The 25,214-nt window shown below is 41.3% G+C and overlaps 1 protein-coding gene across 7 annotated transcripts in view; it reads left to right on the top strand.

Annotated features, from left to right (window-relative positions):
* The window catches only part of arnt2 (aryl-hydrocarbon receptor nuclear translocator 2), a 464,688-nt gene that overhangs the window by 249,666 nt on the left and 189,808 nt on the right, over positions 1–25,214 (top strand). For all 7 annotated transcript variants that reach the window (XM_060853234.1, XM_060853235.1, XM_060853233.1 and 4 more), the window contains 2 exons: positions 12,639–12,773; positions 15,873–15,947. In XM_060853234.1, coding sequence (XP_060709217.1) covers positions 12,639–12,773; positions 15,873–15,947 — 210 coding nt within the window. The remainder of the gene's footprint in view (positions 1–12,638; positions 12,774–15,872; positions 15,948–25,214) is intronic.

Here is a 25,214-nt window from a genome sequence, read left to right as displayed (position 1 = left end):
CACCAGTTTAAAATGTATAGAATTATGGTCACTGGCCCTAAAATGCTTCCCCACTGACACCTCAGTCACCTGCCCTGCCTTATTTCCCAAGAGTAGGTCAAGTTTTGCACCGTTTCTATTAGGTACATCTCCATAGAACATAGAACAGTACAGCACAGAACATGCCCTTCAGCCCACGATGTTGTGCCAACCATTGATCCTCATGTATGCACCCTCACATTTCTGTGACCATATGCATGTCCAGTAGTTTCTTAAATGTCTCCAATGACCTTGCTTCCACAACTGTTGCTGGCAACGCATTCCATGCTCTCTCAACTCTCTGTTAAAGAACCCGCCTCTGACATCCCCTCTATACTTTCCTCCAGCCAGCTTAAAACTATGACCCCTTGTGTTAGTTATTTCTGCCCTGGGAAATAGTCTCTGGCTATCGACTCTGTCTATGCCCCTCATTATTTTGTATACCTCAATTAGGTCCCCTCTCCTCCTCGTTTTCTCCAATGGAAAAAGTGCGAACTCAGTCAACCTCACTTCATAAGATAAGCCCTCCAGTCCAGGCAGCATCCTGGTAAACCTCTGAACCCTCTCCAAAGCATCCACATCTTTTCTATAATAGGGCGACCAGAACTGGACGCAGTATTCCAAGTGCAGTCTAACCAAAGTTTTATAGAGCTGCAACAAGATCTCATGACTCTTAAATTCAATCCCCCCAGTTAATGAAAGCCAAAACACCATATGCTTTCTTAACAACCCTGTCCACTTGGGTGGCCATTTTAAGGGATCTATGTACCTGCACACCAAGATCCCTCTGTTCCTCCACACTGCCAAGAATCCTATCCGTAATCCTGTACTCAGCTTTTAAATTCGACCTTCCAAAGTGCATCACCTCACATTTATCCAGGTTGAACTCCATCTGCCACCTCTCAGCCCATCTCTGCAACCTATCAATGTCCTGCTGCAGCCTACATCAGCCCTCTATACTGTCAACGACATCTCCAACCTTTGTGTCATCTGCAAACTTGCTGACCCATCCTTCAGTCCTCTCATCCAAGTCATTAATAAAAATTACAAACAGTAGAGGCCCAAGGACAGAGCCCTGTGGAATACACTCACTACAGACTTCCAGGCAGAATATCTTCCTTCTACTACTACTCGCTGCCTTCTGTTGGCCAGCCAATTCTGTATTCAAACAGCTAAGTTCCCCTGTATTCCATTCCTCCTGACTTCTGAATGAGCCTACCTTGGGGAACCTTATCAAATGCCTTGCTGAAGTCAATATACACCACATCCACAGCTCGACCCTCATCAATATTTCTAGTCACATCCTCAAAGAACTCGATAAGGTTTGTGAGGCATGACCTGCCCCTCAAAAAGCCGTGTTGACTGCAGTTAATCAAGCCATGCTCTTCCAGATGGTCATAAATCCTATCCATCTGAATCCTTTCTAACACCTTGCAGACGACAGACGTGAGACTGCCTGGTCTATAATTGCCGGGGATTTCCCTATTTCCTTTCTTGAAGAGAGGAATTACATTTGCCTCTCTCCAGTCCTCAGGTACGACTCCAGTGGAGAGCGAGGATGAAAAGATCTTCGCAAGTTGCGAAGCAATTGCAATTCTCGTTTCCCAAAGCAGCCGAGGACAAATCTGGTCCGGGCCTGGCGACTTGTCAATCTTGATGTTTGACAAAATTTCCAGCACATCAGCTTCCTCTATCTCTTTGCATTCCAGCATGCACACCTATTTTTCAAAGGTTTCATTCACTACAAAGTTTGTTTCTTTCGTAAAGACAGAATTAAAAAACTCATTTAGGGCTTCCCCTACCACCTAAGACTCCACACACAAATTCCCTATGCTATCCCTGATCGGCCCTACTCTTTCTTTGACCATTCTCTTATTCCTCACGTAAGTGTAAAATGCCTTTGTGTTCTCCCTAATCTGTTCTGCCAAGCTTTTCTTATGCCCCCTCCTGGCTCTCCTCAGACCACTTTTGAGCTCCTTCCTCGCCTGCCTGTAATCCTCTCGAGCTGAGCTTGTCCCTAGCTACCTCTACTTCATGTAAGCTACCTTTTTCCTTTTGACGAGAAGCTCCACCGCTCTCATCATCCAAGGTTCCTTTATCTTACCACTTGCCTGTCTCAGAGGGACATATTTATTCATCACTTGCAACAACTGTTCCTTAAACAGTCTCCACATGTCTATAGTGCCTTTGCCATGGAATAATTGCTCCCAATCCATGCTTCCTAACTCATGTCAAATCGCATTATAGTTTCCTCTTCCCCAATTAAATATCCTCCCATTTTGCCTAATCCTCTCCTTCTCCATTGCTATGTAGAATGTGAGGCAATTGTGGTCACTATCACCAAAATGCTCTCCCACCACAAGATCTGATACCTGCCCCAGCTCGTTTCCGAGCACCAAGTCTAGAATGGCCTCTCCCCTCGTCGGCCTGTCAACGTACTGAGTTAGGAAACCCTCCTGAACACACCTTACAAAAACAGCTCCATTCAAATCTTCTGCTTGAAGGAGGTTCCAATCAATATTGGGAAAGTTAAAGTCACCGATTACAACAACCCTATTACGTCCACACTGTTTCAAAATCTGCTGACCTATGCTTTCTTCCATCTCCCTGCTGCTATTGGGGGGCCTGTAGTAAACCCCTAACGAGGTGATTGCTCCCTTGCTGTTCCTATTTACCACCCATACTGACTCGGTAGGCACATCTTCCTAGACAATGGAAGCTTCTGTAGCTGTGATACCCTCTCTGATTAGTCATGCTACGCCCCTTCCTCTTTCTCTCCCCTCCCTATTCTTTTTAAATGCTCTAAACCCTGGAACATCCAGCAACCATTCCTGCCCCTGAGAAACCCATGTCTCTGTTATGGCCACAACATCACAGCACCAGGTACTGATCCATGCTCTAAGTTCATCACTTTTATTTCTGATATTCCTTGCGTTAAAGCAAACACACTTTAACTGATCCCTTGGTTCCTTCCCAGGAAAATCCTTCCCACTAGCTGGTCTACCTCTTGCTATTGCCTCATCTGCATCAACTCTCACCTCCGGTATACAGCTCAGGTTCCCACCCCCCTGCCATACTAGTTTAAACCTGGTATGGCAGAGGGGTGGGAACTATCTACATAGTGAATCAGAAAATTTTCTTGTCAACTTTTAACAAATTCCTCTCCATCTAATCCATTAACACTATGGCAGTCCCGGTCTATGTTTGGAAAGTTAAAATCCCGTACCATAACCACCCTATTATTTTTACGAATAGCTGAGATCTCCTTACAAATTTGTTTCAGAATTTCCCGTTGACTATTAGGGGATCTATAATACAATCCAAATAAGGTGACCGTCCCTTTCTTATTTCTAACTTCCACCCAAACAACTTTACGGGCGGCACAGTGGTTAGCACTGCTGCCCCACAGTGCCACAGAGACCCGGTTCAATTCCCGCCTCAGGCGACTGACTGTGTGGAGTTTGCACATTCTCCCCGTGTCTGCGTGGGTTTCCTCCGGGTGCTCCGGTTTCCTCCCACAGTCCAAAGATGTGCGGGTCAGGTGAATTGGCCATGCTAAATTGCCCGTAGTCTTAAATAAGGAGTAAATGTAGGGGTATGGGTGGGTTGCTCTTCGGTGGGTTGGTATGGACTTGTTGGGCCGAAGGCCCTGTTTCCACACTGTAAGTAATCTAATCTAAACTTTCCTGGATGTATTTCCGGGAATATCCTCCCTCAGTACAGCTGTAATGCTATCCCTTATCAAAAACGCCATTCCCCCTCCTCTGTTGCCTCCCTTTCTATCCTTCCTATAGCATTTGTATTCTGGGACATTAAGCTGCTAGTCCTGTCCATTCCTGAACCGTGTTTCTATAATTGCCATGTTCCTAACCATGCCCTGAGTTCATCTGCCTTCCCTGTTAAGCCCCTTGCATCAAAATAAATGCAGCATAATTTATCAGTTCTACCTTGTTCTCTGCTTTGTTCCTGCCTGCCCTGACTGTTTGCCTCGCTTCTTTTCTCAACTGGACCAGTCTCGGTTGATCTCTTTCCTCAGTATCTCCCTGCATCCCCCTCCCACCTCAGGAGTTTAAATTCTCCTGAACAGCTCTACCAAATCTCCCTGCCAGTTTATTAGTCCCCTTCCAATTCAGGTGCAATCCATCCTTCTGGTACAGGTCACTTCTACCCCAGAAAAGATTCCAGTGATCCAAAAATGTGAATCCTCCTCCCCTGCACCCGCTCCTCAGCCACACATTCATCTGCTCTATCCTCCTATTCCTACCCTCTATAGCTCAAGCAATGGGAGTAATCCAGATATTACTCCCCTCGAGGATCTCCTTTTTAAATTCCTCCCTAACTTTCTATATTCTCCCTTCAAAATCCCATTCTTTTTCTTTGCTATGTCATTGGTTCCAATGTGTACAATGACTTCCTGCTGGCCCCTCTCCCCTTTGAGAACATTCTGTACCCTCTCTGTGACATCCTTGATCCTAGCACCAGGGAGGCAGCACACTATTCTGATTTTTCGCTGCTGGCCACAGAAACATTTGTCTAAGTCTCTGACTTGGAAGTCCCCTAACACACTCGATCGCTTGGAACCCGACATACCCGTCATTATATTAGACCCGTCTCAATACCAGAAACTTGGCTGTTCGTGCTACATTCCCCTGAAAGTCTATTATCCCCTACATTTTCTTTGGTTCTATTTTTCTTAGTAATCCATTATGTGGTACTTTATCAAATGCCCACTGCAACTCAGTAAATAGATAAGTAAAATTAAGGAATGTAAAAAAAAACTCAGTTATCTGCCTGTGCAGTTTTCTAAATAGTTGTTTTTAATTCTTTCTGTTGATGTCAAATGTAGATCTAAACTGTAGTCAATGCTAAATAATACCAATACTGACCATTTCATGTAAGGCTGGATGTTGCCCACAAGATCAGGTGAACCTTAGCTCTAGCTACAAATAAAATCATCAGATTTTAGATTAGTGATTTATATACACGCATGACCTAGGGGTCCAGCTTGTGACAGAGCCTGTGTTGGAACAGTGTTGAGGGAAAATTGTCCTTGTTTAAAAGGGAAATAGTTAATGAAAGCAAAATATTCGTTGTCTGTTCATAAACATGAATTAGCTGGTAAAAACTGTGACAGCCGGTAAGAGAGAAGCAGTAGCAATTGCAAATTATAAGCTCATATGTTAAAGTGGGTACTTACACTGAAAGTGCAGTGGGGCTTTTACTTCTCCTAATCTACTGGGACTTTTGTACACCCATCAAACTTTTTATGTTAATCTTGAGAAAATTAATTAAAATGAGGTTCCAACAGATCAATCAGAACCGAGTTTCCCAAAACATACTTTAATGATCATTCCTCCCAATTCAGAGGCATCTGATGCACTTTTCAAAATACTCTATTTTATATAACTGCAGATCTCTCAGTTCTTCTCCTCACAATCCAGTCCGACAATTCTGCTCTCATCACTCTCCTCTCTTACCCTCCTCAATTCAGCTTAACAACCTTTTTTTGTTGCCCCCACAGTTGAAGAGGGCGTACTTTTTCTCTTAATCTAGTTAATGCTGTGATCTTCCTCTGTTTCCTTTCCTTCTAAGTGCAGTACCTGGATTCTCCCGTCTCCATTGAATACTGCTTCCCCAATGCTTATGTTTTCTGTTGTGATGGCAATCCATTCATGCTGCTGCATACGGCAGAAATTTCCGATGTTGCAGGGAGTCCTACCAACTGTGCACAGTAGCATGCAACCACTCAAAACGTTGCAAGATAAGAGTTCTGGGAGGTTATCTGATGAAATGGAAAAGAACCCGGACTGTATGGAACATTCTCTTCAAAGTCCTTACAGTCTACATTTAACACACACAGTGAACTTGTATGAGGTTGTCCTTCAAATGCCTTAATCTTCTAGAAACTGCGCTCAGTGGTTAATCTTTCAGTTTCAGGAGAATAGTTGTGAAAGGGAGGTGCTTCCACGCAAAATGCAACATTACTTGTTTTCTTTTACTTTCTTTAATATGTTTTTGCGATTTCAATTAACAGTTTTGTATAATCTTATTTTTATTTATTTGTTACCCCCAATCCGGCAACGCGTAGTCGTTATCTGCTTGATTTGATGATATTTTGTGCTCTTAAGTTTTAATTAAGTCACCTGTTGTACTACTTGCCAGTGGTGATATATTTTGTCGCAAATTCTGCAGTTCACTCAATTATTTTCGAGCATGAAAACCAACCGCACCATGTGCTTTTAATTTCCTTTTTCAAAAGCTTCTTTGACCCTAAAGCAGCCGCCAGTTCAGATTTTTGTAAGTTCCTGTGGATCTATAATTGCACACAAACTGAAAAGGAATCCAGCAAAATTGAAATCAAATTTATTAATTAACTTTTGGATGGCCCTGCAAATCTTATTGTATCAGAACATCCTGCACATGACATTCCTGTGCGACAATTTGCTGAACAAAGGACAATCAATGTTGTTGAGTGTGAGCTTGTATTGACTTAATCCTCTAGCCTATTTTAATTTATGGTTATCCTTCGAATTTGTTCTGATGCTGAACACCGCACCAATTCAAGACACTCACGAAGTTCTCAGCTAATACTTTCTTAGAACCAGTCTCTAGGAGGTAGAGTAAAGCACCTGAGGTGAACCTGGGAATTTATTTAATTCCTTAAAAAAAAAATTCCCAGCTGTTTTCCCTTCTCTCCTGTAGAGTGGTCCTTTTACCTTACCCACATTCCTTTTCTGACCTGTGAGCCCAGACAGCGAGCACCGATAGCCAAGCCCAATCTTCTCCTCGCCAATGTCCATATGACAGCACTTTCCAACAGCATTATTGGACAGCACATGAGCAAGAAATGGTTTGTTTATTTCTTCCTTAGTCCTGGAATGTTAAGGTTGCTTCAACTGTAGCCATAACCAAGTCTAAGAATAGAACCTACGACAATTCTGAGCAGGATTGTTTATCCTTAGGCTGTCTGCTTGTTGTCTAAATCATCAATATTGTCATTTCTTTATTTGGAGATGTCAGTGTTGGACTGGGGTGTACAAAGTTAAAATCACACAACACCAGGTTATAGGAGAAAGTGAGGACTGCAGCTGCTGGAGATCAGAACTTAAAAATGTGTTGCTGGAAAAGTGCAGCAGGTCAGGCAGCATCAAAGGAACAGGAGAATCTACGTTTCGGGCATAAGCCCTTCTTCAGGAATGAGGAGGGTGTGTCAAGCAGGCTAAGTTAAAAGGTAGAGGGGAGGGGCGTTGGGAATACGATAGGTGGAAGGAGGTTAAGGTGAGGGTGATAGGCCGGAGAGGGGGTGAAGGCGGAGAGGTCAGGAAGAAGATTGCAGGTCAAGAAGGCGGTGCTGAGTCTGAGGGTTGGGACTGAGAAAAGGTGGGGGGAGGGGAAATGAGAAAGCTGGAATCGCCTAGGAACTCTCCAACCACAAGAGATGAATGCAGATTTCTCCAGCTTTCTCATTTCCCCTCCCCCCACCTTTTCTCAGTCCCAACCCTCAGACTCAGCACCACCTTCTTGATCTGCAATCTTCTTCCTGTCCTCTCCGCCTCCACCCTCTCTCCGGCCTATCACCCTCCCCTTAACCTCCTTCCACCTATCGTATCCCCAACACCCCTCCCCCAAGTCCCTCCTCCCTACCTTTTATCTTAGCCTGCTTGGCATACCCTCCTCATTCCTGAAGAAGGGCTAATGCCCGAAACATCGAATGTCCTGTTCCTTGGATGCTGCCTGATCTGCTGCACTTTTCCAGCAACACATTTTTAAACATCAGGTTATAGTCCAACAGGTTTAATTGGAAGCACACTAGCTTTCGGAGTGACGTTCTTTTATCAGGTGATATTGAAGGGCTCAATCCTAACACACAGAATTTATAGCAAAACATTACAGTGTGATGTAACTGAAATTATACATTGAAAAATTAATTGTCTGTTAAGTCTTTCATCTGTTAGAATACAGTGATAGTTTCACTTCTTTCATGTGTAAATCACAAAACCTTTTTTAAAAAAAGTTGCATTCTCGGGTTAGCTGTTAACAATTGTGATAGCTAGACAATATGTTGAAGGTATTGGCCCCCTGTGTTCCCTGTCAACTGCATGCATTCATGTAGAATTCTGAGCTCAAAAACTGCATGAATTTATGTAAAACTCTGTTATCTCACTTTTTAGATTAGAACCAATCTAAACCTCATGGCATAGACAGAGAACACAGGGGGCCAACACCTTCAACATATTCTCTAGCTATCACCATTGTTAACAGCTATCCCGAGAATGCAACTTTTTATATAATAAAGAAGGTTTCGTGATTTACACATGAAAGAAGTAAAACTATCACTGCATTCTAACAGATGAAAGGTTTAGCAGACAATTAATTTTCAATGTATAATTTAATGTTTTGCTATAAGTTCTGTGTATTAGGATTGAGCCCTCCACTATCAACTGATGAAGGAGCGTCGCTCCGAAAGCTAGTGCAATTTCTTTGTAAGAGGTGGTTAAGTCTTCATTAAATACCTGAGGATGTGACAGCTGAAATCAGGAGCATATAGACTGTGGACTCCTTTTTTTTAACCTTTGTTTCACATATCATTGAAGCAATAATTTATTTCACAAATAAAGGATCGTTTTAATTACTACTGCATGCCTACCATTAAATTCCCAATGTATAAACAAAGAACAATGAAAAGTTATAAATGTGTGAAAAGCTGTAAGTCAGTGATCTACCTTTGATAAAAGTTTCCGTATTTGTGATTTTAGAAATAATTGTAAATTCAGTAAGACGTGTTCCATAGAAGTTGAAGTAGGTTGAAGAAAGTCCCAGTAAGCCACAACAGGTCCAATAATTAATTATTTATTCGCTTTAAACATTAATTCTTTTTTAAAGTTTAATTTTAAAGCATTTTGGAACTGTAGATGTACCACATTTACAATGTTTTCTTGTTTTATATTTATACCATTGATTGAACCCACTTGTTTCATTCACTTTTAAAGTGAGACATTAACGATTGTATGTTCTAATATTGATACAAGTTGTCTGAGTGTTGTCATGAAGGTAAACCGTATTTCCAAATGTGGAATTTTAATACAAAGTTTCTTTTATCTTTTAATATAAATCAAGATTATTGATGTTAGCATTTCAATGTCTTTTGTTAAGACTTCTAATTTATTTGCAGGGCAAGGTGAATAATGGAAAAAAAATGAGTAATTTTATAATCCATGCCTATGTCATGTATGCTCATACCATGTGTAACATGGGTTAGATCTACACTGTGCAGCCTTGGATGTAATGTGGTGTCTTTATTATTTCCTATTCTAGCTAGTCTGACCAAGATTGCCAAATAATTCTGACAATTTTATGATTTATTACTGGGTTGAACCTGACCATATTCCTTTCATAGAGGACTTTATTCAGCATAAAGAGGCAGTCACGATAGATTTGAAACTCTGCCCCTGTCAATTACCTTTCATCCTTTTTATAAGCATCTGCTCAAAGTTGATAAAATGTGGAGCTGGACAAAACACAGCAGGCCAAGCAGCACAGGAGCAGTGGAGTCAACGTTACAGCATCTGCAGTCCTCGCTACCTCCATGTTTAGATTGCTGTTGTTGATGTTTGACAGTTGTTTACCAGAGTATTCATCAAGAAACAAAAATGGCAGTTCAATAAGATCGCTCCCATGTGGTATCTGGTTTCTCAGAATCCTCCAGAAGAAACCACGGGGAGCAACAAAATAAGATTTTGTATTTGTAGTTTCCTGTTTTCAAGCTTTTAGAAATGTCTGAGGATTGTCTCCCTGAGACAGATTGTGGGCTTAGCCACAAGGAATTAGATTCTTTTGAACAAATTATGTATTGCCTTCTTCATAAAACGTTCATTGCAGCATTTGTAGGCTGGAGTCCAGCACATATCCCACATGTGAAATCATGCAGCATTCACTGTTTGTTACACTTATAGTTCACTAATCTGTCAAGAGTAAATTAGATTTTTTTTTGTTTTTCTGCTACTCTTATGTTTCCATTTTGATTCCTCCTTTCTGCTAATTACCAGTACTAATTTTATTAGGTAAGGGTGATAAGGGTTATAAAATCAAGATGAGTTGATGGAGGCAAGATACCAATCAGTAGTTGAATTATGAAAACAGATGGAGGGATTGAGTGGCCTCTACCTCTTTCTATCATCCTCCCCACGCATAATCATTCTTCCAATCACAATGTGAGTCATAGAGATGTACAGCATGGAAACAGACCCTTCGGTCCAACCTGTCCATGCTGACCAGATATCCCAACCCAATGTAGTCCCACCTGCCAGCACCTAGCCCATATTCCTCCAAACCCTTCCTGTTCATATACCCATCGAAATGCCTCTTAAATGTTGCAATTGTACCAGCCTCCACCACGTCCTCTGGCAGCTCATTCCATACAGGTACCACCCTCTGTGTGAAAACGTTGCCCTTTAGGTCTCTTTTATATCTTTCCCCTCTCACCCTAAGCCTATGCCCTCTAGTTCTGGACTCCCTGACCCCAGGGAAAAGACTTTGTTTATTTATCCTATCCATGCTCCTTGTAATTTTGTAAGCCTCTATAAGGTCACCCCTCAGCCTCCGACGCTCCAGGGAAAACAGCCCCAGCCTGTTCAGCCTCTCCATATAGCTCAAATCCTCCAACCCTGGCAACATCCTTGTAAATCTTTTCTGAACCCTTTCAAGTTTCACAAAATCTTTCCGATAGGAAGGAGACCAGAATTGGATGCAATATTCCAACAGTGGCCTAACCAATGTCCTGTACAGCCGCGACATGACCTCCCAACTCCAATAAAGGAAAGCATACCAAACGCCTTCTTCACTATCCTATCTACCTGCGACTCCACTTTCAAGGAGCTATAAACCTGCACTCCAAGGTCCCTTTGTTCAGCAACACTCCCTAGGACCTTACCATTAAGTGTATAAGTCCTGCTAAGATTTGCTTTCCCAAAATGCAGCACCTCGCATTTATCTGAATTGAACTCCATCTGCCACTTCTCAGTCCATTGGCCCATCTAGTCTAGATCCTGCTGTAATCTGAGGTAACCCTTTTTTGCTGTCCACTACACCTCCAATTTTGATGTCATCTGCAAACTTACTAACTGTACCTCTTATGCTTGCATCCAAATCACTTATATAAATGACAAAATGTAGAGGACCCAGCACCGATCCTTGTGGCACTCCACTGGTCACAGGCTTACAGTCTGAAAAATAACCCTCCACCACTACCCTCTGTCTTCTACCTTTGAGTCAGTTCTGTATCCAAATGGCTAGTTCTCCCTGTATTTCATGAGATCTAACCTTGCTAATCAGTCTCCCATGGGGAACCTTGTCAAATGCCTTATTGAAGTCCATATAGATCACATCTACTGCTCTGCCCTCATCAATCTTCTTTGTTACTTCAAAAAACTCAATCAAGTTTGTAAGACATGATTTCCCACGCACAAAGCCATGTTGACTATCCCGAATCAGTCCTTGCCTTTCCAAATACATGTACATCCTGTCTCTTACGATTCCCTCAACAGCTTGCCCACCACCAAAGTCAGGCTCACCAGTCTATAGTTCCCTGGCTTGTCTTTACCGCCCTTCTTAAATAGTGGCACCACGTTTGCCAACCGCCAGTCTTCCGGCACCTCACCTGTGACTATCGGTGATACAAATATCTCAGCAGGAAGCCCAGCAATCACTTCTCTAGCTTCCCACTGATCTGGACCTGGGGATTTATCCATTTTTAGCCATTTCAAGACATCTAGCACTTCCTCCTCTGTAATAGTTTGCAAGATGTCACCATCTATTTCCCTACAGTCTATATCTTCCATATCCTTTTCCACAGTAAATACTGATGCAAAATACTCATTTAGTATCTCCCCCATTTTCTGTGGCTCCACACAAAGGCCGCCTTGCTGATCTTTGAGGGGTCCTATTTTCTCCCTAGTTTCTCTTTTGTCCTTTGATGTATTTGTAAAAACCCTTTGGATTCTCCTTAATTCTATTTGCCAAAGCTATCTCATGTCCTCTTTTTGCCCTCCTGATTTCCGTCTTAAGTATACTCCTACTTTCTTTCTACTCTTCTAAGGATTCACTCGATCTATCCTGTCTATACCTGACATATGCTTCTTTCTTTTTCTTCACCTAACCCTCAATTTCTTTAGTCATCCAGCACTCCCTACAACTACCAGCCTTCCCTTTCACCCTGACAGGAATATACTTTCTCTGGATTCTTGTTATCTCATTTCTGAAGGCTTCCCATTTTCCAGCCATCCCTTTACCTGCGAACATCTGCCTCCAATCAGCTTTCGAAAGTATTTGCCTAATACCATCAAGAGAGGGTTCTGGGTAATCCAAGATGGAGGATGGGAAAATTTTCTGGCTGTAAGAGCAGCTCCTTTTTTTTGAGGTATTTTAGATGCTGGAGTGATTTCCTCAAATTCCAGGAGCTGCATTTACTGTTTTATATGCTATTGTATTGTTTTGGAACTTTGGAGAAAAAAAAGTGCAACAAACTAGACAAACCATTACTATCCCTTCTTAGTGCTATTTGAGGAAAGGAGGAGGAAGATACTTATATTTAATTTGTATTTAATTCTGATACATTTTCTAAGGTAACCAGCTCGCCAGTGTGCATGGATATGAATGGTCTTGCCATTCCCACTGAATTCCTGTCGAGGCATAATTCGGATGGACTCTTTACATTTGTGGATCATAGATGTATCACAGTCATTGGCTATCAGCCACAGGTTAGTTCCTTGCTCATCTATTTGCAGGTTCATTTGAGGATCTCATTATAGTTGAAGGACTTTTCATGTAAGTGCAATACCTGAAATTTCAGCTACATTTTACGCAAATGTAATGCATCATGAGGACCTCATGAACAGATTTCAATTAATAACCAGATTCAGTAGAAAATCATGGCTCTGGAAAAATTACACACTGTAATTTCAATAAAAGACCAAGTTTCTGTGTTTTTTGAATTTGCTGAGTAGTAAATCACTATATTGCTTTGGACGTTAGACAAATCATGTCATCAAGGATGTTAGCAAAAACAAGTATCAATGAGCCAGATGCAGATAACAGCCAACAAAACACTAGCTCTAGTTAATTTTAATCAAGCAACCAAAAAAAAGCTACAAATTATTCATTTTTTTTTCAGTTAAAGAGATTTCAGAAGTGTAGATTTTTCCAAGTGGGTTATAACATACTGACCACCCTTGATCTTTTCAAAGCAGCAATATGTGCATATAATATTGGATCAGTCATCTGTTCCTGAGCAATTCTTTTGAACTGTGTTTTGCTGTTGACTTAAGCAAGGATAAAGCCAAAAATAATTGTGGCCAATATCATATGTTAGAAAATCTCAAATATTTTTGTTTTTTGTGGAAAACTAACTTTTCTGAAAAGAACCAGCATTTAGCTGACTCGATTTCTGCAGCTAACTCTGTTTCTCCAGCTGTTTTTGCATTATTTAAAATGTTTGAGGGCCCATAACAGCAAAAACAACTGGATTTATGTCGTTCCTTCAGCATACTGAAACTTTCCAAGGTAGTGCAGAGTATGTGCACCCAGAGGACAATTGTGTCAGCAGTTTACAAAAATCAGTAAGTCCTAATCAGACCAAAGGATATTGATTAGTCGCATCTAGAAAGATGGTTCCTATTGTCAATTACTGAAGTCAACAGAGAAACCATGAAGCTGCAATTTGTTCACTGACCCCTGACAGATGCTTGGGTAGTGCTAAGGAAAGGTTTAAGGGTGATGGAGATCCAGAATGCAGTAAATGTAAATATTATATTTACTTCAGATGACTTCTGTGCCAACATTCTTTCAGTTGTTTTGTAGTGAGTGATATTATTCTGCTGTCTATAGAAGTTTACCTCTGATCCCCACAGAATTGTCCCGCACAGAATGAGACCAGGCTGAATTTGTCCTGTTCTCCTTTCCTTTTCTCTTAGCCACAAATGCTTCCTTTTCTAGTATTTAGCAACTCACTGTACAAAAGGACAATCTAAGCTCCAACACCCCCCCCCCCCACCAATCAATGTATATTTTTTTCCAAAAACCTGATGGTCACTTCTCATCTGAATTCTTCCACCTGTCTCCTTGAAGAGCGGAATGACTGAAGGTCAACCTGTTCAAGAAAAAGTGAAATAAAAACAGATTACTGGAGAAACTCAACAGGTCTGGCAGCATCCACAGATGAGAAAACAGTTAACATTTCGAGTCCAGTGATCTTTCGACAGAACAGATTAAAACTGATATTGCTTATTAAGTGCTCACAATGCTTTTTTGCTTATGAATTTCTGGAAGATTACTAAAATCTACTTGATGAAGATTCAACTCTATAAAAGACAGTTCCTATCTGTTTTTTTTTTGTGGTTCTTATTGAGACTACATGTAAATTTTATAACTGCCAGCCTCATTTTAACAAAAATGAATATTATTTTATGAATATTATTTTAATAAATAATATTCATAACTGAACTAATCTGAAAAGCTGTGTTTCTTGACAGCATTGAGACTAACAGAACTTAGGGGCACTGTTTAAAAATACAGGATCGCCCATTAAAAATGGGGCTGAGGAGGAATGTCTTTTCTCAGAAGATCATTAATCTATAAAATACTTTTCCAGAGAGGACATTAAAGTCTAGGTTATTGAATATATTCAGAGCTCAGCTAGACAGATCTTTGATTTACAAGAGAGTTAAGGAAGTAGAGTTAAGCCACAATCAGATCAGTCGTGACCCGATAGAATGGCAGATCTGGCTCAGTGGGCTGAATGGCTTGCTCCTTATCATAAATTAAAATTTTTAAAATTTTTAAATTTTTTTTATTTTAGTTGAGAGACTATATTGGGAGTATAGTGTAATTATAGTGACTGTAATGCACAGCGAATGCTTCAACCTTATTTTAAAGTTGTGAGAAAGAAACATGTATTATGGCACAAGATCACTGTATCTCTTCTAAATGTTAGTTTCTTGATAAACGTATGTTTGATTTTCTGACCGATTAATCCCTTGAGATTTAAAATCTTTTAATTTCAAGATTGAGAGGTTTTCTCACCTATCAAATGTGAGTGAGGGCTGTATTAGATTTTTCAGCTATATTTTCATCTTTGCGCAGCTCCTCTGGTCTGTGAAAGATGAGTGACTTATGAAAATGGTAAGGGAATATGCAGGGGAACAGAAGGGGTGAGATACGCGAGTCCGTAGACAAGGTGTGGGTTGTGTATGAGGGAGCCTGGAGGTAGGTGAGGGTATATGAGTTGGCATGAGGGATCATGCCAACTGAGGAATTTGAGGAATGAAAGCTAGAGGAACAGTTCTAAAATAAATGGAATAAAGCCATGCCACTTTCCTATTTCTGTGGCTGCCCTTCACTCTCCAGGGCTTAGAAGACTCAACATTATCTGGTTCCTGTCTCCAAGGGCAAAAATCTGGTCTGATTGTACCCTTAAGTTGAAGTGATTCTACTGAGTCAGAAAATTCCCAACTCAAACAGTCAGTCTCAGTAGCGCAAATCTGGTCTACTGTATTCCATGTAACTCTGTATTGAATAGAACAGTTCTAATTTATAGTCCAGCAAGGCTCCAAAGGCAAGAGAAGGTATTAAAGCTTCAGGGAAATGGCGATCTGGGTTAAATTGAAAATTATTTATCAGCCTGTCTATTCCAAAACGTGAGCAAAAGTGAACACCAGTTAAAGCACAACCTTTGAATACAATTAACCACCCAATTAAATATAATCAGTAAGAATGAAACCACTTGCAAGCTTGGCTTACCACTGAGACAAATAATCTAGTTCTGTCGACTTAAATACTTTTTATTCATCTTCTCTTATCAGGAGCTACTGGGAAAGGATATTGTCGAGTTTTGCCATCCCGAAGATCAAAGCCACGTGCGAGACAGTTTTCAGCAGGTATTTACAGCATTGAATGACACAGCAGCAGGCTCTGATAATTTTTCATGCATTTTTAAATGAATTTTCTATGCTTATCTTAATTCTTTAAACATAAACAGTCTTGATTTGATGCTGTGAAGTGCTAAGACATCTATTATTTTCCATTTAAAGGATGACTTTATGATGACGTATTCTAGTAAAAAGTGAGGTCTGCAGATGCTGGAGATCAGAGCTGAAAATGTGTTGCAGGTTAAAGCACAGCAGGTTAGGCAGCATCCAAGGAACAGGAAATTCAACGTTTCGGGCCAGAGCCCTTCATCATGTATTCTAGTAATCGCTTGTAAATCAGGATGTGGAAAGATGAGTGAAACTTGATGAAATTACAATCATGAGGAAAGCGGTACCACATAAACTGATGGAACTGTGGACTGACAAGTCTCTGAGTCTGATGGACTTTATCCTGGGCTCATAAAACAGATGACCGAAGAACTGTTAGAACTGTTGGTGTTTAATTTTCCAAAATTCTCTCAATTTCGGAAAGGCTCTGTCAGACTGGATAGTAACAAATATAATTCTATTGAAAACGGCCAGAGGCAGGAAAGTATAAACCAGTTAGCTTTATGTCTCATTGGAAAGGTGTTAGAATCCATCATTAGAGATTTGAGCTGCATGTATTGAAAATCTCATGTAACTAGAGTCAGTGTAATTTTGTCAAGGGGAATTTGTGTTTAACCAACATTTTGGGATTCTTTTTGAAGGCATTAAATTAGGTTAGATTAGATCAGATCACTTAGCGTGGAAACAGGCCCTTCGGCCCAACAAGTCCACGCTGACCCTCCGAAGAGCAACCCACCCAGACCCATTTCCCCTCCATTTACCCTTTTACCTAACACTACAAGCAATTTAGCATGGCCAATTCACCTAACCAGCACATTTTTAGACAGTGGGAGGAAATCGGAGCACCCGGAGGAAACCCACGGAGAATGTGCAAACTCCACTCAGATAGTTGCCTGAGGTGGGAATTGAACCCGGGTTTCTGGCGCTGTGAGGCAGCAGTGCTAACTACTGTGCCACAGTGCCGCATTATACCTGGTATAGATGAAGGGGAGCTTAGAGATCTATCATACTTGGATTTTTAGAAGGTATTTGATAAGAATTGTGTGGGAAGCTAGGGAAATGATTGCTGGGTACCTTACTGAGATTTTTGTGTCATAAATAGTCATAGGTGAGGTGCCAGAAGACTGGAGGTTGACTAACATGGTGCCACTGCTTAAGAAGCGCTGTAAGGACAAGCCAGGGAACTATAGACCAGTAAGCCTGACATCATGGTGGATAAGTTGTTGCAGGAAATTCTGAGGGACAGGATGTACATGTTTTTGGAAAGGCACGGACTGTTTTAGGATAGTCAACATGGCTTTGTGCGTGGGAAGTCATGTCTCACAAACTTGATTGAGTTTTTTGAAGAAGTAGCAAAGAGGATTGATGAGGGCAGAGCGGTGGAAATTGATCTGTATGGATTTCAGTAAGGCGTTCGACAAGATTCCCCATGGGAGACTGGTTAGCAAGGTTAGATCTCCTGGAACACAGAGAACTAGCCATTTGGATACAGAACTGGCTCAAAGGTAGAAGACAGGGGATGGTTGTAGAGGGCTGTTTTTCAGACTTGAAGCCTGTGAGCAGTGGAGTGCCACAAGGATCGGTGCTGGGTCCACTACCTTTTGTCATTTACCGAAATGATTTGGATGCGAGCATAAAGGGTTAGTAAGTTTGTAGATGACACCAAAATTGGAGGTGTAGTGGACAGCAAAGAAGGATACCTCAGACTACAATGGGATCTTGATCAGATGGGCCAATGGGCTGAGAAGTGGCAGATGGAGTTTAATGTAGATAAATTTGAGGTGCTGCCTTTTGGGAAAGCAAATCTTAGTAGGACTTACGCACTTAACAGTAAGGTCCTAGGGAGTGTTGCTGAGCAAAGATAGCTTGGAGTTCAGGTTCATAGTTCCTTGAAAGTGGGGTTGCAGATAGATAGGATAGTGAAGGCAGCGTTTGGTATGCTTTCCTTTATTGGTCAGAGTATTGAGTACAGGAATTGGGAGGTCATATTGCGACTGTACAGTACATGGGTTAGGCCACTGTTGGAATATTGTGTGCAATTCTGGTCTCCTTCCTATCAGAAAGATGTTGTGAAACTTGAATGGGTTCAGAAAAGATATACAAAGATGTTGCCAGGGTTGGAGAATTTGAGCTACAGGGAGAGGTTGAATAGGCTGGAGCTGTTTTCCCTGGTGCATCGGAGGTTGAGGGGTGACTTTACAGAGGTTTATAAAATTATGAGGGGCATGGGTAAGATAAATAGACAAAGTCTTTTTCCTTGGGTCGGGAAGTCCGGAACTAGAGGGCATAGGTTTAGGGTGAGAGGGGAAAGATATAAAAGAGACCTAATGGGCAACTTGTTCATGCAGAGGGTGGTACATGTATGGAATGAGCTGCCAGAGGAAGTGCTGGAGGCTAGTACAATTGCAACATTTAAAAGACATTTGGATGGGTATATGAATAGGAAGGGTTTGGAGGTCTGGGTGCTGGCAGTTGGGACTGGGTTGGGATATCTGGTTAGCATGGACAAGTTGGACTGAAGGGTCTGTTTCCATGCTGTACATCTCTATGACTCTAAGATGCCACCTTATTGTGGAAAATCAGAGCTCATGGAATAGAGGTAGCACGGTTAAAGATTGGCTGTTTGGGTGGTAGAAGACTAAGTACACATAAATGGTTCTCCATCTGATTGGCAGGATGTGACAAGCGGAGTCTTGCAAGGATGTGTGTTGGGCCTCAACTTGCAGTTTGCATCGATGTCTTAAATGAGAGGATTGAAGTCCAGAAATCTAAACTCACAGACAACACCAAGATAGGAAAATATCTTGTGAAGAAGATATATGGAAGTTGCAGATGGATAAAGATAGATTGATTGAGTGGGCAAAAATCTGGCATATGGAGCATAATGTGTAAAAATGTGAAATAGTTCATTTTGGCAAGAAGAATGAAAGAACAGATTATCACAAATGGATAGCAACTGCAGAATTCCAAGCTGCGGAAGGGTTTTTGTGTTATGTTGCATAACTGCAGGTTTAGTATGTAATCAGAAAGGCTAATGGGATGCTATCCTTTATTAAGAGAAGAGTTAAAAACAAAAGTAAGGATGTTATGATTAGATTAGATTAGATTCCCTACATTGTGGAAACAGGCCCTTCAGCCCAACAAGTCCATACCGACCTTCTGAAGAGTAACCCATCCAGACCCATTTCCCTCTGACTAATGCACCTAACACTATGGGCAATTTAGCATGGCCAATTCGCCTGACCTGCACATCTTTGGACTGTGGGAGGAAATCAGAGCACCCGGAGGAAACTCACGCAGACACGGGAAGAATGTGCAAACTCCACACAGACAGTCTCCCGAGAGCTGGAATCGAACATGGGACCCTGGAACTGTGAGGCAGCAGGAAATTAGTGAGACCACAGCAAAAAAACTGTGTACAATTTTGGTCGCCTTATTTAAGGAATAGTTTAAATGGATTGAGGTGGTTCAGGGGTGCTTTACTCGATTGATACCTGGAATGAGCAGGTTGATGAATGAGGTGATTTTCAATAGGCTGCGCATGCTTTCACAGGAGTTCAGAAGAGTTAGAGATGACTTGATTGAAGTGTGCAAGTTCCTGAATGGTCTTGATAGGATGTGCCAGAAGAAAGGGTGCTGTTCTAAAATTGTTCTTCCCCAAGACAGAGCTGAAGACAGCTTTTTACTTTGGGGGTTTTGGGACTTTAGAACTCTATGCATCAGAAGCAATGGAGTCATTGATTATTTTTAAGATAGAGGTAGATAAGTTCTAATGAAGTCATCTAAGACTCGAAACATTAGCTTGCTTTCTTTTTATGAGTGCTATCTGATCTCCAACACTTTTTGATAGCCGGGGTAATTAAGGGTTATTAGGAGTTGGTGTGAATGTGAAAATTGAAACACAAGCAGATCAGCCGAGATCTTACTGAATGGTGACGCAGGCCCGTGGGGCTGAATGGTCAATTCTGCTCCGATTCGTATGTTCGTATACGAGCACCATGACTGTGCACATAAATATGTACCCCAATGCACATTTTATGTAAAGAATTCCATGAGAACTAGGCTTTGAAATAACTTATTTGATTATGCAAAATAAAGTATGAATATTTTAACTAAAGATCCACGATTAGCTGCTTGCATCTCAAATTGACTTGGAGCATGTATACAAACTAACATTAATCTCTAAATTGATGAAAAGTTATTTATGTCCAACATCAAAAATCGAGGAAAATCTCACTTAGTTATTGCAGAATGTAAGATTTCCAAAAGATATACAGTTCACTGCCTTTCTAAGCCTCATTTATAATTGGCTTGGGTTGGTATAGCTAAGCCATATGAGCAAGGAAACTAGCTTGAAGCTTCTTCGAAGCTACTTCGAGCATCCTAGCGATAATAAAGAATACTGGGAGGAATTAAGTACCACCATCAGGGCTAAGGAAGTAGTATTAGATAAACTAATGGAGATAAAGACACATTGATCCCCCTGGACCTGATGGCTTGGCATCCTCGGAGTCAAAAAGGAATTAGAGATAGTAGATGTATTGGTTGGAATTTTACAAAAATTCTCAGATTCTAGAGAAGTACCAGATAATTGGAGAATGCCATTGTCACATCCCAATTCCAAAAGAGATGGAGGCAAAAAGTAGGTAACTGTAGGCCGATTATTCTACCATTTAATATTGGACAAATGTTGGAATCAATTATTGGAGAAGTAATAACAGCACATCTAAAAGATGATTAATCAAATCAAGTAGAGTCAATGTGGCTTCATGAAAAGGGAAAAAAAGTCTTATGAATTTCATGAGGAATCCTCAACTAGAGTGGATAGAGGGGAACCAGTAAATGCGTTGTATTGTACTCTCAGAAGGTGTTTAATAAAGTACTTAACAAAGGATTAAGTCATAAGAGTCCCCAGTATTGAGGTAGTATATTGGCATGGTTAGAGAATTGGCTCATGGGTAGGAAATAGCGATTGGGGATAAAGGGTTCTTTTTCAGGTTGGCAACCTGTAACCAGCGGGGCTCAAGAGGGTTTAGTGCTGGAACTACAACTGTTTACAATATCTGGATGTAGGTTTGTTTGTTGAGCTGGAAGGTTTGTTTTCAGGTGTTTCATCACCATGCTAGGTAACCTCTTCCATGAAGCCATTCAGAGGCTCACTGAAGATGTTACCTAGTGTGGTGACGAAATGAACCTTCCAGCTCAGCAAGCAAACCTACATCCAGAACCTCAACCTGAACTACAAATCTTCTCAAAATGTGTTTACAATATATATTAATGACTTGGATAAATAAAACAAGTGTGGCTTGACCACTATGAGAAATGTGAAGTTGTTCATTTTGGAAGGGAGAACAAAATAAGTCCTTTTAAATGAAGAAAAACTACAGAAAGCTACAACATAAAGGGACTTGGGGACACTTGTGCATGAAACACGTGCAGCAGGTAATCGGAAAGTCTCATGAACTATTGGCTCTTATTTCAAGGGGTTTGAAGGATAAGTGTAGGGAAGTCTTACTGCAACTGTGCAAGATGCTGATGAGACTAGATCTGCAGTACCATGAGTGATATTGGTCCCCTTATTTAAGAAAAGATTGGAGTCACTAGGTTCGGTAAGATGATCCCTTATGAGGAGGGATTGTTCTAATAAGCAAAGGCTAAACAGATTTGGACTGTACTCACTGGTGTTTAGATGAATGAGAAATGATCTCGTTGATATATGGAGAGGTTACTTCAGAACCAGACAAAGATAAATAAAAGGATATTGCTAGACCAGGCTCAGAGCAGCATCTGGATGTCTGACAATGTGGATGTGCTGCTGCGAGGTTCATGCAAGGTAACATTCAATATTAGGACATCATGTTGAGGTTGTTCAGGATGTTGGTGAGGCCACTCCTGGAATACTTTGCCCCGTTCTGGTTGCCTTATTATAGGAAGGAAATTTTTAAACCGGAGAGGGTTCAGAAAGGATTCATCAGGATGTTGCTGGGAATGGAAGGTTTGAGTTACAAAAGTAGGCAGAATAGGCTGGGATTTTTTTTTTGTTGGAGTTTGAGGGGTGACCTTACAGAGATTTATAAAATCATGAGGGGTATAGATTAGGTGAATGACAGGCATCTTTTCCCAAGGGGCAAGGAATTCAAGACTCGGGGCATATTTATGAGGTGAGAGAAGAAAGATTTAAAAAAGACATGAGGGGCAACGGAGAAAGTGATTTGTGTGGAATGAACTTCCAGAGGAAATGGTGGAAGGATATGGGCCAAGCACAGGCTAGTGGGACTAGTTTAGTTTGGGAAACTTGTTTGGCTTGGGCAGGTTGGACTGAAGGGTCTGTTTCCATGCTATGTGACTCTGACTCTAAGTTTTAAGCAAGAAAAAGGTAGGAGTTACTGGGGAGAAGTAACAAAGGGAATGCCAGTGATAGTGGAAGGCAAGAAAGGTGAAATGGCAAAAGGAATGAATGGTGCGAGGACAAATGGAGTGTACTGGATCAAATCAAGAAACAAAAGACGCTAATGGAGGAGATGTGAATGACAGAATAGGGAACAGATGTCATCCGAAAGCAAAAAGAACCAAAGAAAATAAAATATGGAATGAATGAAAAACAAAAATAAGTATATGCAGCGATTACATCTGAAATTACTCCATGCTGGATCTAGAAGGCTGAAAAATTCTCAATTAAAAGTTGAAGTGCTGTGTCTAGAACTTACTCTGAACTTCTTTGGAACACTACAGAATACTGAAGATGGAGTTGGTTTGGTTTGGGACTGGTGTGGGGAATTAAATTCAAAGATGACCAAAATCTTGGCGTCATGTTTGCAAAGACTGACTGTTCTGCATGTCACTCTGTATCAAATCAATCTTCATCTGGCCTCATCATACTACAGGAGACAACTTCATCAGTAGTGAATACTGTGTGCTAAATTGAAGTAAGTACAATTCAATTGCTGAGGTTTTTGTTTTTGATTCATTCATGGGATGTGTGCATTGCTGGCCAGGCCAGCATTTCTTTGCCCAGCCTGGTTGTCCTTGAGAAAGTGATGGTGAGCTGCTTCCTTCAACTGCTGCAGTCCATCTGGCACACCACTGCTTATAGGCTTCTAGTCACGCAAATAACCTTCAACCATCAGCCTCTGTTAGTTTGACGTGTGTCTACTTCAATGGCAGGAGCATCCGGAATAAGGTGGGTGAACTTGCAGTCTGGGTTTGATACCTGGGATTTCGATGTGGCCATTTCGGAGACATGGGTCGAGCAGGGACATGAATGGTTATTGCACGTTCCAGGGTTTAGATGTTTCAGTAAGAACAAAGAAAATGATATGTTGGTGGGGTGGGGTTGGTAGGGCGGCAGCGGCATTATTACTGAAGGTCAGTATTGCGGATGCAGAAAGGACTCATCTACTGAGCTGAGGTTAGAAACAGGACAGGAGAGGTCTCCTTGTTGGCAGTTTTCTATAGGCCTCTGAATAGTTCCAAAGATGTAGTTGATAGCTTTGCAAAGATGATCCTCGATAGGAGCGAGAGTGACAGGGTAGTTGTTTTGGGGGACTTCAACTTTCCAAATATTGACTGGGGATACTATAGTATCTTAGATGGGTCAGCTTTTGTCCAATAAGTGCAGGATGACTTCCTGACACAATATGTAGACTGGCCAAAAAGGATTTGGTACTTGGTAATGAACCCGGCCATGTGTTAGGTTTGGAGGTAGGTGAGCACAATTCAGTTATGTTTACTTTAGCGATGGAAAGAGAAAAGTACATACTGGGGCCAAGAGTTATAGCTGGGGGAAAGGCAATTATGATGCGATTAGGCAAGATTTAGGATGCATAGGATGAGAAAGGAAACTGCAGGGAATGGGCACAATTGAAATGTGGAACTTATTCAAGGACCAGCTACTGTGGATCTTTGATAAGTTTGTACCTGTCAGGCAGAGAGGAAGTTGTTGAGCGCGGAAGCTGTAGTTTAGTAAGGAAGTTGAATCTCTTGTCAAGAGGAAGAAGAAGGTATATGTTAAGATGAGATGTGGCGGCTCAGTTAGGGAGAGTTACAAGTTAGCCAGGAAAGACCGAAAAAGAGAGTTAAGAAGTGCTAGGAGGAGAAATTGTTGGTGGATAGAATCAAGGAAAATCCTAAAGCTTTCTATAGGCATATCAGGAATAAAAGAATGGTGAGAGTAAGATTAAGGCCAATCAAGGACAGTAGTGGAAAAGTGTGCATGGAGTTAGAGAATCTGGGAGGCGCTAAATGAATACTTTTCATCAGTATTCACACTTGAAAAAGACAATGTTGTCAAGGAGAATACTGAGATACAGGTTGCTAGACTAGACAGGTTTTTACAGGAGGAGGTGTTAGCAATTCTGGAAAGTATAAAAATAGATATGTCCCCTGGGCCAGATGGGATTAATCCTAGGATTCTCTGGGAAGCCAGGGAGGAAATTACCGAGCCTTTGGCTTTAATCTTTATGTTGTCATTGTCTCCAGGAATAGTGCCAGAAGACTGGAGGACAACAAATGTTGTTCCCCTTATTCAAGAAAGGGAGCAGAAACAACCCTGGTATATATAGACCAGTGAGCCTTACTTTGGTTGTGGGTAAACTGTTGGAAAGGATTATAAGAGATAGGATTTATAATCATCTAGAGAGGAATAAATCGATTAGGAATAGTCAACACAATTTTGTGAAGGGTAAGTCATACCTCACAAACCTTATTAAGCTCTTTGAGAAGGTGACCAAACAGGTGAAGGAGGGTAAAGCGGTTGATGTGGTTTATATGGATTTCAGTAAGGCATTTGATAAGGTTCCCCATGGTAGGGAATTGCACAAAATGCAGAGGCATGGGATTGAGGGTGATTTAGCGGTTTGGATCAGAAATTGGCTAGCTGAAAGAAGATAGAGGGTGGAGGCTGATGGGAAATATTCATCCTGGAGTTCAGTTACTAGTGGTGTACTGCAAGAATCTGTTTTTGGGCCAGTGTTGCTTGTCGTTTTCATAAATGACCTGAATGAGGGCATAGAGGATGGGTTAGTAGATTTGTGGGTGACACTAATGTCAGTGGAGTTATAAATAGTGACGAAGGATGTTGTAGGTTACAGAGCGATACAGATAAGTTGCAGAGCTGGGCTGAGAGGTGGCAAATGGAGTTCAATGTGGAAAAGTTTGGATGGAGTAACA

The sequence above is a fragment of the Hemiscyllium ocellatum genome, chromosome 39, assembly GCF_020745735.1.
Source record: "Hemiscyllium ocellatum isolate sHemOce1 chromosome 39, sHemOce1.pat.X.cur, whole genome shotgun sequence".
Classification (NCBI taxonomy): Eukaryota; Metazoa; Chordata; class Chondrichthyes; order Orectolobiformes; family Hemiscylliidae; genus Hemiscyllium; species Hemiscyllium ocellatum.
Note: the sequence above shows the minus strand (reverse complement) of the source record. Positions and strands in the feature narration are given on the sequence as shown.